Source organism: Petaurus breviceps, unplaced genomic scaffold, assembly GCF_028583685.1.
Source record: "Petaurus breviceps papuanus isolate PSGF00001 unplaced genomic scaffold, PetGlider_PUasm1.0 174, whole genome shotgun sequence".
NCBI classification, from domain to species: domain Eukaryota; kingdom Metazoa; phylum Chordata; class Mammalia; order Diprotodontia; family Petauridae; genus Petaurus; species Petaurus breviceps.
Genome location: NW_027185761.1, coordinates 58,966,715 through 58,987,765, shown reverse-complemented (window position 1 = coordinate 58,987,765; position 21,051 = coordinate 58,966,715). Strand labels below are relative to the sequence as shown.

Here is a 21,051-nt window from a genome sequence, read left to right as displayed (position 1 = left end):
GGAGGGAGGGAGGGAGGGAGGGAGGAAGGAAGGAAGGAAGGAAGGAAGGAAGGAAGGAAGGAAGGAAGGAAGGAAGGAAGGAAGGAAGGAAGGAAGGAAGGAATAGAGGCAGCATCAGGAAGAGGGACAAAAGAATTTACAAGACAGCAGCACAGGGACAGAGGATGGGTTAGAGGAGAGGGACCTTAAGAAAAATTGAAGAAGGGGGGGGTTCCCGAAAACTGCTCCTCTAGAGCTTTTCCAGTAAGTCAGCTAAAAGAAGACTTAAGCTGATTGATTTCTGATTGTTTGGAGAGAATGATGTTATTATCCAAGAGTCCCTATGACAGCTATTGCTGCCATCTGTTCTGTCACCTGTAATTGACAAAAGGACAAGCTTTTTTATAAAGGGCTTGTTGCTCTCTGCTGCCACCTATGGCTTGAGAAAGAAAAGTGGGGAAGAGGGTGGGGTTGCGATTCCTGTGGTTTCCCAGTGAGCTGAATCAAAGAGCAAACTGATTGTGAGAGGCAAGAAATCACGGTAAGTCATGTTCCAAGCCCAGGGCAGCTTGGGGAGACAGAAAGAAATGTATGTGGACACTGCGGATGGGGTCTGATCAGGAGAATTGTGACCCTGAGCATTCTACTACCCAGGTACTAAAAGAGGATCAAGAAGCTGTGCCCAAGGGGATATAAAGCTCTGTATACCCTTTGATTCAACAATACCACTATTAGGTCTGTCTCCCAAAGAGGTTTTTTTAAAAAGGGGAAAGGACCTGTTTGTACAAAAATATTTATAGCATCTCTGTTTGTGGTGTCTAAGAATTAGAAATCGAGGGAATGCCCATCAGTTGGGGAATGGCTGAACAAACTGTGGCATATGATTATAATGGACTATTATTGTCCTGTAAGAAATACCAAGTAGAATGATTTCAGAAAAACTGGAAAGACTCCCATGTATTGGTACAAAGTGAAGTGAACAGAAGCAGGAGAACATTACACATAGTAACAGCAATATTGTACAGTGAAGAATCATGAAAGACTTAGCTGTTCTCAGCAATATGGTGTTTCAAGACAATCCCAAAGGACCCATAATGAAAAATGCTATCTGCCTCCAGAGAAAGAACTGATGTGTCTGAATAAATACCAAGGCATACTATTTTTCACTTTCTTACTTCTTTTTGTTTGAGTGTTCTTGCACAAAATAACTAACATAGAAATTTTTTACATGATTGCACATATATAACCTATATCAGATTACTTATTTTCTCAGAGAGGGAGGAGATGAAGGAGGAATAGAATTTGGAACTCAAAGCTTAAAAGAAAACAAATGTTTAAAATTGTTTTTACATATAATTGGGGGGAAAATAAGATGTTCTTTAAAACTAAAAATAAAAAGAAGGTCAAGGCAGAGCATCCAGGCAGGAAGCACTTCAGCAGAAAGAGATCCCAGGGCATCCCTGAATTGCTGGGTACAGGAATAGGTGCCATCTGGCAGTTCTGCTGCCCACTACCCAGTTATGGGTCACAGATCCAGGTTAGAGAAGAGCAGCCATGAGCACTGTCTCTAGCTGTGTACTGGGCAAGGAACTAATTTTGGAAGTATGTGGCTTTAATCCCAGAATTAGAGCAGTGATTCAGCCTAACTTATAAGTTTTCAGTGGGATAACCAGAACAAGAGTCCCAGACCAAAGAGGAGTTGGTAATTCAGCCACTCCAAGCTTTCGTAGGTTCCCAGCAAGCTAATAGTGACTGAGACCAACAACAATCTACTGAAACTCCCAAGGAGAAGCGGACAAATGCAAACCGCAGTCAGGAACTTACAGAGCATGGATCCAGATGACACCACCTTGGGAGCACTGAAAGATATCAGACCCCTAGCCTAAACTGTGAAAGTCGCCAAAAGACAAAAAAGGTTAGAAGCTCAGCTCGGACATCCTCCCCCACTACAGAGGTGTGCAGCATATATTATGGAAATTATGATAACATATATTATTATAGATAACATATATTATATATTAATATACTAACATATTCCAAAATCAAGAAATGGTATAAAAGAATAAGCAAACAAAAATATAATCCCACCACAAAGAAATATTATGGCAACAGGGAAGCTCAAGATAGAAAAACAGAAGAAGATGATTACTTATAAGCTAGGCTAAAGCATAGCCTTAAAGAAAATGCAGTTTGGACACAAATCCAACAAGAATTCCTAGAAGAGTTAAAGTAAGAGTTTTAAAAAGAGCTAAAATAATTTTATAAACTAAATGAGGGTGCTAGATGGAAAAATAGAAAAAAAAAAGCAAGAGTTGGAGAAGAAAGATCTGAAAGGGGAAAAAGAGGTACAAAATATTACCAAAGAAGATGTCTTTGAAAATTAGAATTGGATAAATGAAGTTAATTACTCCCTGAGATATCAAAAATAATAAAACACCAAAAGTTTTAAAATAGAAGAAAATGTGAAATATCTCATAGGAAAAACAACTGACATGGAAAACAGAAAGAAGAGAAATAATTTGAGAATCATTGGACTAGCTGAAAGCCAATGAACTAAAAAAAAAAAACCTAAACCTTATATTTCAAGAAATCTTGAAAGAAAACTGCCCAGATCTCTTAGAACCATATGGCAAAGTAGAAATTGAAAGAATCCACTAGTCATCTCCTCAAACAAACCCTAACATGAAAATTACCAGGAATATTATGACTAAAATCCACAGCTCCCAGGTCAAGTGGAATAAAATACTATGAGCAACCAGAAAGAAAGAATGCAAGCACTGAGGAGCCACAACCAGGATCACAAAAGATTTAGTAGTTACCAGTTTAAAGAAGTGAAGAACTCGGAATACGATATTCCAGAAGGCAAAGCATATAGTCTCCTAGATCTGACTTCTAGAGCCAAACTGAACAAGTTTAATACTTCTTTTATACAAGGACCCTTCAAAACTTTAAGTCCAGCTCCTTTATAGGACTATCCACTCTTCAGTGTTCATTCACCATTACCACCCTTCATTCTCATATTCTGTGAATGTCTTTTTAACATCTAGGTTGAATGATATGACTTAGTGTCCAAAACCTCTCATGTGGCAATATTGGTCAACTGGTTCCATACATCCTGTGCTTGTTAGTGGATTGATTGGTACACGAGAAAACTTGAGCTAAACTATTGTCTGATGCAAACCAGACAGCTCCCCCGAACAATATCCCCTAAATCACAACAGAGAGTGGTCATCAAAACTTTGCTTGACAACCCTCCATGAGGAGAAATCTGGTATCTATGAGCCATTCCACTACCTTTGGTAAAATGTATCTTTTTTTTGTTTTCAGCCTTGTAAGGTTTTCCATTCCCTGAAGGCAGAAGGGCCACTTCCAGAGATAGACTACAACTATGAATAGCAAGGGCTTAGAGGAAACTAAGGCCAAAGAAAGAAGACAACAAATTCACTGTAATGGGGTGAAAGCCTCTTTTTCAAAGGTTCTGAACCTTTTTTGTATCATGAACCCTTTAGGCAGTCTGAGGAAATCTATGCGCCCCTTCCCAGAGGGATGTGTTTAAACACATAAAACCAAATCAATGAGACTAAAAAGGAAACCAAGTAGAGTGAAACACATTTATCAAAATATTTTTAAAACCATTGTTCTAAAGGAAAACAGGATAATACGTAAGGAAGAGCCCTGACCTTAGAGCAGGTAAAGCCTGCCTTCATTTCAGGATTGCCCACTTCATAGTCTTTTATTATTTGGGGCAAGGAGCTGCATTTCTCTGGGTCTCGTTTTACTCCTTTTAAAAATAGAGATAATAATATTTTGCGTCATTATGAAATTTGCTTAATTCAAAATATTGTTAACATCATAATACTTTATCAAATTTATAGAGTTATTAGGAAGGAAATTACTTCATCCATGTCTATGTTGGAGCTATGATCTGATGCTCAAATAGAAAGAATGAGGTAAAAGAAAGGGGGAAATGGTAAAGAAATAAAAGTTTCGGTCAAGGACATCTACCTGTCTATAAATGGATAATCTCCCTGTCTAAAATCCTGAGAGGAAAGATTTCCAGGTATTATTAATCAATTTATTAATTAGGCTAGCCAATAATCAATAAATTGATGGTCAGTTGTTTCAGTAACCAAACATGCCAAGGGAGACAATGAAAAACCTTAAATCAGATTGTACCTTCCTGACAAGTAAAACTCAACCCTTATTGGTGGAGATTTAATGAGCAGGCAGACTGAAAATCTTTAGCTCCTCCTACTGAGAACCTGACTTGATCTTGAGACTCAGAAGCCTGGAGGTATCTGGACAGGGGAAGCCATTCCATCTGGACCTCTCTGGCTAGTTTTCTCCTTTGTGAGTTTAGGCCTGCCCTAAAAATCTAGTGGAAGGGATCAAGGACAATAGTTCCTTCCCTCAAGTGAAGGACTCACACAGACTGGATTCTGTTTATACTCTAAACAGAAATCTGGCTTCCCAGTTGAGTCCCATCAAATCTAGTCAATCATACAACTCAGTCATGCCCATTAGAGAATGACCCTTTTTTCTAGGAGTGGAATCTTAACAAAAATAAATTAAAACAAATTAATAATTAGTTATTAGTACAATATTAATTTTCTCTTATTCCTTTCCACCCACTTACATAGCTACCCTCCCTCTCAGTCCTGATCCTCATAACTTCTTGCCTATTGAAATAGTCTCCTAATTGATCTCAAAGATTTCTCTTTCTCCTCTCACCAATCTATTCTCCATCCAGCTGCCAAAGGAACTACTTCAGTCACAGTCACAGATATTATTATGGTACTTTACTCATCTACCCCTGCAACAAACTTCACTGGCTCCCCATCACTGATCAGGTAAAGCATAGACTCCTAATCTAACTCTGCAGACCTTTTTCATACTGCTTTTCTTCATGGGTTTTGTATTTTCACCAAACTGGACCACTAAACTGTTTCTTAAAAGTGATACCCTCTCTCCAGCCTCTGTGCATTGTCACAAGCTGTTTCTCATGCTGGAATGTCCTCCTCCTCATCTCTACCTCTGCCTTCAAAAATCATATTGGACACCATCTTCTAGATGAAACCTTACCTGATTTCCTTGGGTGTTAGTGCTCTCCCCTCCCTTCAGTTTTCTTGTACTATAATTGCATACATATTTTGTCCACTAATAGAATGTAAGCTCCCTGAGAGCAGGGACTAGGATTTTTGTCTTTGTAGCCACATAACCTAACACAGTACTTCACATATAGCAGTTATATTTGGGGATTTAATCTTATAGCAAGGCAACCCCAGTTCTGGAAAGGAAAGAGTGGATATGATAGTCATTGTGGATGACCAATGTCCAAATAAACACTTTCCTTCTTTCCTTTTCAGCATTTTCCTGTTTACAAAGACCCTTATGGTTAAGGCTAGCTACACACTTTCCAAACATTAATCCCTTACAAGAACCCCAAATAATATGAACAAACCACCTTGTTCAGAATTTGGAATATAAACTGCCTCTATGTTACCTGATTGTCGGTTCTTATTACCGTCATTTATCTGAAAGAAGTGTTGTGAGACAAAGCAAAAGCCTTTAGAAAGGAAAGCAGATGGATTCTTTCCTAATTTCATTATAAAGCAATACCTTCAAAAGACACATATGTCCCTGCCAAAATCCAGCAGGAAACTGGAAATATCCATTCCATTAAATTCAACCTTGAATTAAAGAGGGGGAAATTGTAGCTCTAAATTGAACTGGGTTAGCCGGATCACCCATTTTCTCTACCAATTATCTGTTTAAAAGCTCTTTGAAAGAAGAGATACCCACATTCTCCCACCAATTATCTGTACTAAGGTTCATGAGCCCTAGGTGCCAGCAAAATTTACCATGCTCTTTCAACAAGGAAAGAATTTGTAATCACATCTTAAAAAGAGAGTGATCCTAAAGGAATTCTAGATCTTCATCCCCCACCAGAAATAGTTAATGAGGCCATCACACCTCCAATCTGTCAAAGGTCAGTGTTCTTTCCACCTGGGACTTTTTTTTCAAAGTAGTCAATACAGTATCTGACTCATTGAATCCCACTAGATAAACACATCATTTTACTCCAGAGAAGTGTATTTAATGAAAGCTATTGAGTATATAGACAGAATCTTAGAGTCGGAGAGTACCCAGAAGTCATCTAGTCTAAACTATATTCTAAAAAGAATACCCATTACCATATGCTAGTAAATATCCATTCAATCTCTCCTTGAAATCTTCCAAGAGGAGAAATTGATCACCTCTCAAGCGAGAAAACCATTTCTACTTTGGGACATATCTCATGGCTAGGAAGGGCTGTTGTTTGGTTTTTTTCTAACACCAAGCATAAATGTGTTTCTTTTCTACTTCCACCCTTTGCTTCTGTTTCCTCCCTCTGGAAACAAACAGAACATTTCTAATTCTTGAATATCACAGTCATTCAAAACCTTGAAGACAGCTATCCTGTTCTTAAGATTTCTCTTCTTCAGGGTAAATCTCCCCAGTTATTTCAACTGATCTTCATGTGACATGGACTCGAATTTCTTCACTAGTTCAGTGGTGCTCCTCTGCACATTCTTCAGTTTATCAATGTCCTTTCTTACATGTGGTCACCAGAATTAGGCACAACACTTCATATATGATCTGATCATGAGAGAGTACAGAAGGGCTATTGCCTTATTTCTAGAATAAGGACTTCCATATTCCTAGAAGTTATGCTTGTCTTAATGAAGTTCAAGATTGCAAAAAGTTATTTTTTAACTAGCATATCATACTCTTGACTCATATAGAACCTGTGGTCCCCTCCCCTAAGACCCCCAATATGTTTCAAACAAATTGCTATCTATGCTTCCCTCTGGATTCATACTTGTGGAGTTCATTTTTTCAATCTAGGCAAGACTCAAATAGCAATGATCAAGGGTTAGCTAGGTGGTGCAGTAGAGTCAGGAGGACCTGAGTTCAAATCCAGCCTCATACACTTCACATTTACTATGTGACCCTGGGCAATTGACTTAGCTCCAGTTGCCTCCAAAAAAACCCCAAGAAATGTTTTAAAACCGAATGATCAAGTTGACAGGTGGGGGAGTAGTGGACTTGGAGCCGTAAGGATCCAAGTTTGAATCCTGTTTTAGATACTTATGAGCCATGTAACTGAGCAAGGCACAATTTCTGTCAGTTTCCTCATTTGTAAAAGGAAGTTAATAATAGTCCCTACCTCACAGGACTGCTGTAAGGATCAAATGAGATGATATACAAGAAGCATATTGCAAACTATAAAGTACTATATAAATGTTAATAGCAGTTAGCCTTTAGATAGCACTCCAGTGTTTACTAAGCACTTCATATATGTTATCTCATTTAATCCTTATAAAGTCCCATAAAATAGGTGCAATTATTATCTGTTTTACAGATGAGGAAACAGGGAAGAGAAACAAAGTGACTTGCCCCAAGTCACATAGCTTCTCAGTGTCTGAGAGAGGATTTGAGCTCATCTTCTTAATTCCGAGTTCAGCACACCAAACACTGTACCAGCTACTTACCTTATTATGCTAACCAGAAGATGAAGAATATTAAAAGGACCAAAGTCTCAGCAGTTGAGGACTGTCAAAATTGACCGATAGCCTTAAAGGGATGACACAACCAACTGGCCATGTCTGGCTGACTCTTAGAGTTCCTCCATCCCTGATTTTATCTAAAGCCATGGCTGCGATAGCTTTGCCTCTGTCCTGATCTGATCTATGTACTTTTCTATCACTAAGATTAGAATTCTCTGAGGAAAGGGTATCACTTTTCACGTTCATATTCTTAACACCTAACCTAGGTTGTTGCACACTGGGAAGCTTAATAAATATTTGCTGAATCAAACTTCATTGAATCAAGTCAAACTGAATTGAACTGAATGAAATTAAATCAATAGGACAGTCCGGCCTGTCCTTTAGCATAGGTCTGCCACATATTAGCTGCGTTAACAAGTCAATTAAATTCTCTGGGCTTCAATCTCTTCATCTGTAGAATGGGAAGTGACCTCTGAGGAACTCCTCCAGCTTTATGATCCTATGATTTGCATAGTTTCCCTTGGAGCTCACTGTGGACAGTTATGGCATAGCTGACCAGGATTAGAATGCATACAGTCTGAGGCTGTATAGACCAGTCCTTCCAGAATCAAACCCATTGCATTGAGTTCAGCAGCTCTATACTCTATCCACCCTAAGTTAAACAGCCTGATCACCTCAAAAATCCTATTTCTGTGAGATTTCCTATGTGACTAAGCCAGGACTTGAGAAATAGTGGATACCTCCAGTGCACTCCAATGTCAATCTTATAGGAGCCAGCTGCCCACTTTGTGTGACTTTAGAGGCATAAGAAAGTGTTCTTTCTGTCCTTCCAAACTGTCCTTTTACATGAAATTATATTTACAAGGGACAACCTTTGTTTACCTAACTAGCTATCTTCAGACAATCAACAAACATTTTTTGACAACCTGTACTTGTTTATGTGATGGGTAAGGTCCTTAATGATTTCAGTTAAAAGATAAATTCCCCAAGGCAATAATAGCACATAACTTAGGCTCGATTAGGTATAATTAAGGTATGAAATCCTAAGAGAAAAGGGGAGAAAAGATGGCAGACATTAGACACCTAAAGGCCACATAACGACAATAGGGAGAAGGGGAAGAGGTATGGATAAAGGCATACATAGGTGCATTGAAATATTTGAAGGAGTAACATATGGAAAAGCGATTAGGCGTGGGTTTTTTTTTTTTTTTGGTTTGCTTGGTTGGTTGGTTGGTTTTGTTTTTTCTTCAAGGATAAGGGAAAATTTCCTAACAATTAGAGCTATCTAAGAGTGTAATGGGCTTTCTCAGGGGACAGAGAGAGGGTGTGGTGTTTTTAAAAAAAGGCTCAAGACATAATTTCTGGGTAATTTAATAATTTTATTAATAAGGCCATAAAGTTTATTAATAAAATGATAGCCATTTGGCCATTTCTCTTAGACCAAAGAGCCCTAATGGCAGTGGGCTCACAGCTTAGATGCCCTTATCAGGTGTTGTTCAGGGTGGCAATCAACACTAATTGGTTAATAATTGGGAAAATGAATATTAAAATGAGAGGATGGGCTAAATTACAATGACAGTCTTGGGGTACCTTGGGTCACCTAAATCATGGTCAAAGTGGCTCATCAATTCCCATATCACCTGTCTGACAGAAGAGAGGATCCACATTTTCCCAGACTTGTGTGAGGAAACACAATGAACAGGAATGTACCCATTAGCCCAAACTTAGAATTTCTTTTTCTGTCTGATTAAATCTTGGTCTGGCTTTCTGGATGAAGAGACAGAAAACAGAGAAAAACCTTGATTAATAATACTTAGTTATTAAATACAATAGTTATTAAATACAATAATTAGTTATTAAATACAAGAAAGAAATAATAATTTCTCACAATAGATAGATAAGAATATTCATCAAGTGATTACTATAGTCCAATTACTGTGCTACGTACAAGGAATAAAAATACAAGAGAGCAAAACAATTTTTTCCATCAAGGAACTTACATTCGAATGGGGGAAGACACATAAAGGGGAGTTAGAAGTAGAAGAGGATACCCTGGATGGGGCCATGTGGATAAGACTGCAGGAAGTTTGGGAGCAGCCCAGAACTAGTCAGGATACAGCAAAAACTTATCCAACCTGGGGAAATCAGGAATGAAGTCCAAGTTTCTGATGGGGTAGAGATGATTGGAAAGTAGAGCCCCAGTGAGGTTGTTAGGGACAATTGTTGCACTGGTACAGTTGTTTTAAATACCGTGTTTCCCCGATAATAAGACCTATCCCGAAAATAAGCCCTCCCCTTACTGTGTAAGATTCCTCTAAAATAAGCCCTCCCCCGAAAATAAGCCCTATTGAGATTGCTACTGTAGTGAAGGTGATCCCCTGCGCTACACGCTACATTACGGTACCCTCTGTATGCACCGTTCCCCCCCCCATGAAACGCACACCACGCTCCGAGCTGCATCCAATCAGAGCTGCAGCAGTGAGCGCGTCATCCTGTTCTTCCCCAGTGATTTGCTTGCTGGCGCCATTGAGAGCAGTGCCGCGGAGGAGAGCTGAGGCAGGACAACATAAGCCCTCCCCTGAAAATAAGCCCTCTGGTGTTTTACTTTCCAAAAAAAATAATAAGACAGTGTCTTATTATCGGGGAAACACAGTAGTCTTCAACACTAATTCATTGTTGGTGAAGTTGTGAGCTGATCCAACCATTCTGGAGAGCAATTTGGAACTATGCCCAAAGGGCTAAAAAATGTGCATATCCCATGACCCAGCAATAGCACTTCTAGGTCTGTATCCCAAAGAGATAATAAAAATGGGAAAAGGACCCACATGTACAAAAAATATTTATAGCAGTTCTTTCTGTGGTGACCAAGAACTGTAAATGGAAGGGATGCCTATCAATTGGGGAATGGCTGAACAAGTTGTGGCATATGAACATAATGGAATACTATTTTGCTATAAGAAATGATGAACAGGCAGATTTCGGAAAAGCCTGGAAAGACTTATATGAACTGATGCTGAGTGAAGTGAGCAGAACCAGGGGGACATTGTACACAGTAACAATCATAGTGTTCAATGACTGACTTTGATAGACTTGGCCCTTCTCAGCAATGCAAGGTTATAAAACAATTCCAAAGGACTCATGATGGAAAATGCCATCGACATCCAGAGAAAGAACTATGGAGTCTTGAATGAAGAGCGAAGCAGATTATTTCTTTTTTGTTGTTGTTTTTCTGTTTTGTTTAGTTTTTCTTTCTCATGGTTCCTCCTGTTCATTCTAATTCTTCTCTATAACAGGACTAATGTGAAAACATGTTTAATAAGAACATATATATATATATATAAAGCCTATATCAAATTTAATGCCATCTTGTGGGGGGAGAGAGGGGAAGAAGATTTAAAACTTATGGAAGTGAATGTTGAAAGCCAAAAATAAATAAATGAATAGCTTTCAAGATTCCTTTGAAATTAAATTTTGGAGGTTTATATAAAAAATGTAAGCTAAGTTCTTCGAAGAAAGACTTTCACAAATTTATTCTGCTCTAGTCCTAATACACCAATTGTCATCCTGCACATTAGATTTAAAATATTTAATATGGTATAGAGCAGAGGCATCAAATTCACAATTGGTTTGCGAAATTCTGGAACATAGCTCAAATTAGATAAAAATGAAGTTGGGAGATGTTTAACAAAATAGCTAAAAATGTAGTGCAACACATATAATGTCAGTTTGTGGTTTTCTAAATTAATATGCCAAGGATCCTTTCTATTTGAGTTTGATACCAGAGATTGAGGAAAATAGGATTCTCTCCTATAACCTTACAGCAGAGTTGTGGGGAACTCAACTCACTCTTTTTATTTTTGCAAGGCAATCAGGGTTAAGTGACTTGCCCAGGGTCACACAGCAACTCAATTCACTCTTATGTGCCTCAGTTTCCTCATATGTAAGAATAAATGATTGTACTACATGATTGCTTAAAATCCCACCCAGATCTAACAATCTGAAAGTAAGAGATTAGAATAATTCATTTCTTTCACTGTTCCGGTCCACATTAGGGGAAGTCTTGTAGGTAGGATGACAGACCAATCAATAATGTAATCCTTACTAGCTACCTGAAATCCAGAGTGATTAATTAATAAGCTTTGATGATATATACAAGGACCTCCTGCCTTCCCTTTGGTTCCCATGGCTACAGCAGTATTTGGTTGTGGCAACCTTTGATTTCCTCTTGTTGAAAGCTAACAGCCCAGAAGAGGAATATAATTCTCTTTGAAAAAAATTAAAAAGGCTCCCTTTGGCAGAGAAGGAAGGCAGAAAACATTCCTTTGTGACGGAACCTGGCTGCTCGCTTTAGCAAGGATTCTTGGCAGCCCAATTAAATCAAACTGGCAAAACCAATTCTTTTCTTCCATCTCAGATTATTCTGACAGCAAGCCAAGGTTCATTTCACTGACACAGAAGGTCATCTGCCTTCTGATGTGTACCAGGCCACATGGTTGTCTTCACTGAGAAGGAAAGGACTGAGAGGGACTTTGAATGTTCATGTGAAGTCCAAAGCCACAGAGACACCAATATCTCTTGAGGAGAGAAAACACATGAACAGAGGTAGTAAGTCACCTTTAGGGGAATCGATTCAGTCCAAGTTGAAAATCCCTTTATGAGTCATCTTACTTTTAATCATGTTTTCTCAGAGGAACCAGTAATAGCTACAGTTCTTGCAGCCCTCAATATCAAAAAAATATTAGCCAATACATTTGGTCTACAAGATCACCTAAAACTTTCTTAGCATTAGATAGAACTAATATAGTTGTTCAAGACTGATAAATTTAACAGAAGAAGTGGATAGGAATATCATGCCAGGAACATGTAGTAAACCTGAGTATAAAACCATTGTGGAGTGTGCTTTGGTGATAATAAGAGAGCACAGCTGTCATTTTACTATGAGAATTAACTAGAGAACACCCATTCAGGCAGAGAGTATGGATGATGCATTCCCAAATCAGATCATAAAATTAAGTCAATAGTAGTGGAAATGATATGTATGTTGAAGTTTCATTCTTTTAAAAAATCAAAGTACCTGATAAATATTATTAGAATAGAAACTCTTTGATATCAAATATTATGTATTCTTTATCTTTGCATTTCCCCCAGCACCTAACACAATGACTTATATGTAGTAAGCATTCAATAAATGTTTAAATGAATTGAATTCTTAATTTTTCCTTGTCAACAATGTCCTCTCTCATAAGGTAGAAATACCAAGGAACAAAACTGTTCTCCTATTTAATTCTGACCAACTGAAATGCAGGTGTTGGTTCAGTAGCAGTGACCATGACACGATAGCCAAATAACAACCAAGCTCTTGGTCAGAGCTTACAAAATCAGTTTCCAAAAAAATTCATAAAATAGTATTAGGGATGGCCGCAGGCCAGAGATGGAAATGCAAGATTGTTCCAGAGGAATAGGATGTATACTCCTTGAGGGCAAGAACTGTCTCATGCTGATTTTTGTATTCCCAAGGCCCCCCAGGTCATCTGCCTTCTGATGTGCACCAGGCCACATGGTTCTTAAACATCTACTAAGATATTTAAGAAATCTATTCTATAAAGTTGTAAAATGGGTTATTAAATGGATATTTAAAAGGACTTGTTATGTGAATTATTGATTTCTAGGTGCCTGCATGGATTAAGAATATTAACTAAGCCCAAGGTGAATAGGTATAGCAAGCAGACAATTCACCATAAGAATTGGCCACAAAAAAATAACAAAGACCTACACTTAGAATTCCAGAGAATAGCAGGTTTCACTTTCAATGAAAATGAAGAGCAAGAGAAATTCCTTAGTGAACTGTGAGGATCATGCTATATTTGGGTCTTTGCCATTGGCAAGCCACAGCTGGGTAAGCCTCAAATTCCAGATGAAACTTCTTCCTACAAGAGGCAAAGATGGGAGGGCTAGAGAGAAGCTACTCCAGTTCATAAGGGAAAATGGAGTGCTTCTTAAAAGAATGGCATAATGGCTTATAAATTAAAAGGAAGAAGAGAACTGAAGGAACCAAAGGAAAATACTAAAGTGAGTAAGGATTCTAGAGGGTAACAAATGTGACCCAGAGAAAAGAGGAAAGACCAAAATCTGAGCTATTGGCTATATGTGTGAGGCGTAAAGGGTAAACGTGTACCTTCTGGGGATAAAGTAACTAGTGCTCCCAGTCCTGAATATTGTATCCCACAGGTGTCTCCAGAAATAGTCACTGATCCCCCCAGGAGTAGAAGATAAAGGTATTGATAGTTAATGACTTCCTGCTAAGGTGAACTATAACAATCATATGCTGACCTAACCTATAAATAGAAAGGTCTACTACATTACCTAGGTGTACCTCCAGCAGGTAACAGAGAAACTCCCGATACTGATCAACTTTAACATAATAACAGCTACCTACGTACCTGCCACTGGTGATTTACTTGGGGGGAGGGGGGGGAGCAAGCTTATCAAAAAGAACTTAGAAAACAGGACTATGGATCATGAAGTCCTGTCAAGAAAGTGATAACAGGAGCACAGGTGGCATTTACATCAAATACCTAATTTCTTAAGTTCCCTCCAATGGGTCAAATTTTGACTCACTCATGTCTGCCCATCCAATGCTCCTTTTGTCTATACCATACCATCCATTCAACACAGGAGATCCTGCTGCCATTTGAAGGTGGAAAGTAACCTGTTGATTAAGAAGATGAATCTAAAAATAGGGTCTCAATTGCTGGGCCATGGATTAAAATTTAACAATGAAGATTTCTTGGCCAGGGATATAAGACATCTTATAAGAATTGGTTAAATATATTTGTCTAAAGTCGAGAGCACTATGAAATGAAATGGGTGAAAACTGACCATGCATATATTCCGAGTTAGATATCACTGGAAAATGAATACACAAGTAGATAGAACTAAGAATTCACAGATGATCTCTTTTGGGGAATTGCAAAGTGGATTCTTCTTCATAAACTCTCTAGGGACTATGGTTTGTTTTATTTTTTGTCTTTGTATCCTTGACACTTAACACAGTATCTGACACAGAGGAGTTACTTAATAAATATTTGTTGATTGATTGGACAATGCTTAGACCAAATGACCTCTGAGGACCCAACTCCAATTCTGAAAGCTTATGATTTGATAAAGTCATTTGATATTAACCTAACTTCCTTTTTCTTCTATATACACCATTTATCTATTTTACGCAGAACATGTGAACATAAAACCAAGGGCTAGAAGGAAACTTAGAAGTCATCTGACCCAATCTCTTCATTTAACAGATTAGTAAACAGAAGAATTTAGTTATTTATTCGATGTTTCATAGGGATTTAATAAAAGAACTGGATTTCAATCCTAGATACTCATTCAAAATCCACTCATGTTGCCACTGTACTTTAGAATCTCTCATTATGGGGTATTGAAAAGTTCATGGATCTGAAAATCAGGAGACCAGAGTTGCAGTCCCCACTTTACTACTAAAAAGCTGTATGAACTCCATCTAGTTTTTTATCTGTGTGAGCCCAGTTTCCTCTTATGTAAAAACAGACTTTGAAAATGATTATTTTAATGTCCCTTATAGTTCTGATATTCAGTGGCCATAGACTACTCCTTCTTCCATGCTTCACTATATCTGGTCCGTTACTCATCTTTTCTCCTTTCCTTCTTGTCTCAGAAAGAGAGATGCCCTTATTTTCCAAATCTAATACCTTTCCATAATCCATTAATCCTTTCTCTCATCCATTTCCAGTAAGGAAGAAAAGGGATGTGTCTAAGAGACTGATTAGAATGCATAAAGGGTTCATTTAGCATCTGGAATTTTTAAAAGACACATATAGAACATAAAGAAAAATTACCTGCAAGGGTAGGTAATTATAGATGACTAAAAAATAATGGCCTGGTCTTGTAGGAATAATCTCAAAAAGAACCTAAACTCCAAGTTATCTGAAGTTGGAAATGAATTCTAAAAAATTGGAACCAAGCAGATACTTTCTAGTGCTAAACACAATAATAGCAAATTTCATTTTGAGAAAGAAAAGATTGAGAATCACAAAGGAAATAATAAAAAAGTCGGAATGAAATGGTAGCAGTACTTCCTACCTTCAAATTACATCACAAAGAAGGTATCATCAAAACAGTTTGATTTTGGTTAAAAATAGAAATGTAGATAAATGAAGCAGACTAGTTAAAAATAATTAGGAAGAATTTAACTCGGTAACTGGTTTTTTTTTGGGGGGGGTTGCCTTTTGGAGGGCAATTGGGGTTAAGTAACTTGCCCAAGGTTACACGGCTAGTTTTTTTGTGTGTGGGTGTTAAGTGTCTGAGGCTAGAACTGAACTCGGGTCCTCCTGACTCTGGGGCCAGTGCTTTACTCAGTGCACCACCTAGATGGTAACTGTTTTTGATAAGTCTGAAAATATAAACTCATAGGTGAAGAGCTCACCCTTTAATGAAAATGGCTAGGAAAACTGGGCAACAACATGGAAGAAATTAGATTTAGACCAATATACTATACAACATGTCAAAATAAATGCAAAATAAATACTGAAGGTCAAACTATTTTAAAATATGCAGAGAATAAAAAATGCTTTTTCTTTTTAAAAAAAAATTTTGTAGGGGGAAAGGTAATTGGGGTTAAGTGACTTGTTGAAGGTCACAGAGCTAGTAAGTAAAAGAATGCTTTTTCACATCTATAACAAGGAGGATAATTCTTAATCAAAACAGAATCAGAGGCAAACACAAAAAAATAAAATAAATAATTTTCATAAAATGAAATTCAAAAGTTTTTGAATTAATGAAATCAATGCAACTAAGCTAAGAAGTAGAGCTATTAAATGGAAAAATATTTGCATATAATATCTCTGATAAGTGTCTGATTTTTAAGCTACAGAGAATGAATTAAAACATGTAAGCTTGAGAGCCATTTTCCTGCAATATAAATGGTTAAAGCATATGAATAAATTTCTTAAGAGATAAATTGGAAACTATTAACAAATATGTGCTCCAAATAACAATAATAAGGTAAATACATGTCAAAACAACTATAGGTTTCACTTTATATCCAGAAAATTTACAGAAAAAATAAAATATTTAAGTAGTTGAAGCTCAACCATAGAAGATAGCATACTAATACACTTTTAGGAGATCTGTGAATTTGTCTAACCATTTTAGAATGCAATTTGGAATTATGCTCAGAAAGAGACCAAAACATCTGTGATCTCTGACACAGTTTCTGCTGCTAGGCACATACATATAAAGAGGTAAAAAAAACAGATCAAAAGATTTCATATACAACAAAGGTATTCATAGCAGTACTTGTTCTGGTAATGAAGAACTGAATACAAAGTAAGATCAGGGAATGGCTAAGTCAATTGTGGTCCACAAACATAATAATAGGATTTTACTATATTTTAAAAAAAACATTAAATATGAAGAATTCAGAGACATATGAGAAAATATCTATTAAGTGATTCAAAGTGAAGTAATCAAAGCCAGGAAAATAATATACATGATTATGCAAAAAAAAAGGGAAATAGAAAGAAAAACAACAATAAAACTGAATACTCTGTAATTACAATGATCAAATAGCCTCAAAAAAGAGATGAGAAAAATGCATCTATCTCTCCTTTGTGTTTAGAAGAGAACGATGCATGTAGAACTTTGCATATACTGTTGGACTCTGTTGATATATTTGGTTTATTTGTCAGAATTGAATTTTTTCTCTTTCTTTTTTAGTCTTTGTTACAATGGATGTCTCACTGGGTGGGGGGAGGAATATGTTCAAAAATGAAGGTAATGTAAAAACAGATTATTTCAACAGAAATTTTTTAAAAGAATAACAAAAACTAAATTGATGGCAAAGTAGGACCAAAGAAATAATTGAACCTATCAATGTTAAGGGGTAATGGGATGATGATAAAAAGCAGAGGAAGAGACATGAGGTAGGTGAAAGGAAAGAGGAAGGAAGCTTTCCTGGACAGGAATACTCAGAGCTCCATGGTCCCAGAGCACATCAAGTCAACAAGCATTTTGGCTTGCAACGTGGCAGGCATTGTGAAATACCCTAGAATAATTCATGATCATTGATGTATTAAAATGTGTCTTTTGAAAATACTGACCACCTATTACTTGTGTGTTTTTGCTTCAGATTCTTTTACAGGTCTTATCAACATAATGACCGATATTATTTGGCGATTCACAGGGGATTTCATGGCACCAGATTTGGTCTGTCGGGTGATTCGCTACTTACAGGTATACAGATAAGTCAAGTTGAGAGATTAAATTTGTCTTCTTCACCTTCAAATGCCCACTAGGAGATTTGTGAAAATGAATTTACATGTATCACTACAATTCATCAAGACATTTCTATGAAATCAAGAAATTGTCATTCTAACTAAAGGACTTATATCTTAGATACATACTGATGTGGTAGAGCAAGAGATTCACAGAATCACAGATGAGAACTGAAATAGACATCAGAACACCATCTCTTGCCACTATTTCCATGCAGAAAAATGTATGTATGCATGCATGCATGTATGTATGTATTATATAGAAGAATGTATGTGTGTGCATATATGTACATGTGTGCACATATTTATATACATAAGTATGTTATGTTTACACTTATAAAATTAATATAGATGTATATATACATCTATATCTATTATACATATATGTGTGTATATGCACATAATACATATATTTTTATACTTAAACACACTTGGAGATGTAGACATGTGCATACATCATATAAATTTTATATTATTTATAATAATGATACTACATATATAATACATTTGATATATCATCCATAGTACATTTATTATAGTATATAATATATCTTAATTTCTATGTTATTGTAATATACTTAATATATAATATGAAATGTATATACACACATCTAAATACATACATATGCATATATGAATATGGGTTGCTGGTTATATATGCATTGTATCTGTAGGTGTCTGTATAATGGATATGGGTATGTATACATGTATGTATTTGTATATATATAGATAAATATATACGCAAACATATATAAAAATCCTCCCTTATATAATATAAGTTTCTTGAGGGCAGGGTTTATCTTTGTTTTTATAATTTCTATACCCAGTATTTAGCAAAGTAATCAAGTAATCCATCAATATACATTTATTAAACACCTACTGTGTTCCAGACAATATGCTAAGCACTGGGTACCTAGCATATTATAAGCATTTAATAAATGTTTTTTTCCTTCATTCTTTCATTCATTTATTTGTGAATATGAATGCCTAACATTCCTGACAAGGGTTCTTCCAGCCTTTCTATGAAAATTTCCAGTAAAGGAGGAATTGGGAGCCACTTACTCGCAATTCAGGACCTTTCATGTAAAATAACATGTCAAATCAAGTTCTGGAACAGCAGAGCCAACACAAAGTCAGACCGAGACTTTTTTTCAGCCCAAGACAACTAAGGAGGTTGGCAGGAGATGTCTGTGACATTCCAGTGAGGGCAAGTCCAGAGTACACATGATGGAAATGCCAGCAATGGGCCTTGAAGGCAGCTACGATAGTAGTGGCAGCGACTCTGGGAGATCTTAGTTCAGAGATGATAAGCTGTGTAGGGCTGCTTTCAAAGTGCTTTCAAAGCAGTATGAAGAGTGTCAGGCAACTGGTCAGAAAGATATTACAGGGTCCCATGAACTGACATGGGGTGCAGGACCCTTTTGTATTACCCATACATGGTTCCATGTTATAGTTCAAGAGCACAAAGGTGCACCAGGGCTTGCATCAAGTGAGCAGGAGAGCTTTCTGGAAAAGGACCAGAGGGCATACCAGTAGAGAAGTGACCACACATCTTCCAAGATCAAAACATCTTGGAAGCACTGAAAATTTGAAGATCCCCAGAACTAGCTCTGAAAAGAGCAGCCAAAGGGCCTAAAGACAATAATGTGGAAACAGCTACAGATAAAGTATGAAAGAAAAGTACAAACTGGACACAAGTCCAAAAAGAATTACTGGATCAGCTAAAGAAAAAGACTAATCATAGAGGGAAAATTGGGGAAAGAAATGAGAGTAAGGCAAAAAACAAATATGAAAAGAAAATTAACAGCTTGGTAAAAAAAAAAAAACACTAAAGAAAATAACACCTTTCAAAGCAGAATTAACCAAATGGGGAAAGAGGCACAAAGTTTTATTTAAAAAAGAATTCCTTAAAAATTAGAATTGGGCAAGTGGAAATTAATGACTCCATGAAGCATTAAGAAATAATAAAATCAAGTCAAAAGAATGAAAAAGTACAAGAAAATGTAAAATATCAAAGCAGAAAAAGAACTTCCTGGAAAAATAGATTGAGGAGAAATAATTTAGGAATTATTGGACTACCTGAAAGTCATGATAAAAAAAAGACATTATAAACATTATATTAAACATTATATTTCAAGAAGTTATCAAGAAAAAAATGTCCCAATATTTTAGAACTAGAGGCTAAAAGATAAATTGAAAGAATACATTGATCACTTCCTGAAACAGATCCCAAAAATGAAAACTCCCAGGAATATTATAGCCAAATTCCAGAACTCCAAGGTCAAGGAGAAAATATTGTAAGTGGCCAGAAAGAAGTCATTGAGATAACATGGAGCCAATGACAGGATCACATACGATTTAGCCATTTCAACAATAAAGAAGCAGAGGGTTTGAAGGGTGATGTTTTGGAAGGCAAAGGGGCTAGAATTATGAGCACCAATAACGTACCCAGCAAAAGAGCATAATCCTTCAGGGGGAAGGATATTTAATGACATAGAGGACTTTCAAGCATTAGTGCTGAAAAGACCGGAGACGAAAATTTGACACTCAAATACAAAACTCAAGAGAAGCACCAAGGGGAAAATAAGAAAAAGAAATAATAATGGATTTAATCAGGTTAAACTGTTCACATTATTATGCAGAAAGATGATCCATATAAACTCTGAAAAGCTTTATCTTTATTAGAGAAACTAGAAATAATCTATATAGTGAGCACAGTTTTACATCAATTATGTTGAAATGATCTCAAAAAGGTGAAAGGATGAGAAAGAATTATGCACTAGAAGGGGGAGAAGAAAAATGGGGAAATCTATCTCACATAAAAGAAGTGTGCAAGTTTTTACATTGAAAGGGGAAATGGGACAGTGATCATGAGGACTAATTGAATCTCACTCTCAGAAATTGATTCAAAGAGGTAAGAATGTGTGTGTGTATATACACATATACATATTTATATACACACATACAACCGGGCATAGAAATCTATCTTAACCAAGAGGAAAGAAGGAGAGAAAGGGGATATGAGAAGGGGGTGGGGATTAAAAGGATTCTAGCTTAAGTGTGGCAGTGTTCAGATGCAAAATAGACTTTTGAGGAGGTATATGGCAAAAGAGAGAGAAAGAGGAAGGGAGGGAGAAAAAGAGAGAGAGGCAGAGACAGACAGACAGAGAGAGAGAGAGAGAGAGAGAGAGAGAGAGAGAGAGAGAGAGAGA

General features: G+C 36.8%; 1 protein-coding gene across 3 annotated transcripts in view; it reads left to right on the top strand.

The window, feature by feature from the left end:
• The window catches only part of NPSR1 (neuropeptide S receptor 1), a 180,451-nt gene that overhangs the window by 124,658 nt on the left and 34,742 nt on the right, over positions 1–21,051 (top strand). For 2 of the 3 annotated variants that reach the window (XM_069084547.1, XM_069084546.1), the window contains exon 3: positions 17,695–17,798. The exons of the other annotated variant lie outside the window; for it this stretch is intronic. In XM_069084547.1, the coding sequence (XP_068940648.1) occupies positions 17,695–17,798 (104 nt within the window). The remainder of the gene's footprint in view (positions 1–17,694; positions 17,799–21,051) is intronic. 3 annotated transcript variants of the gene reach the window in all.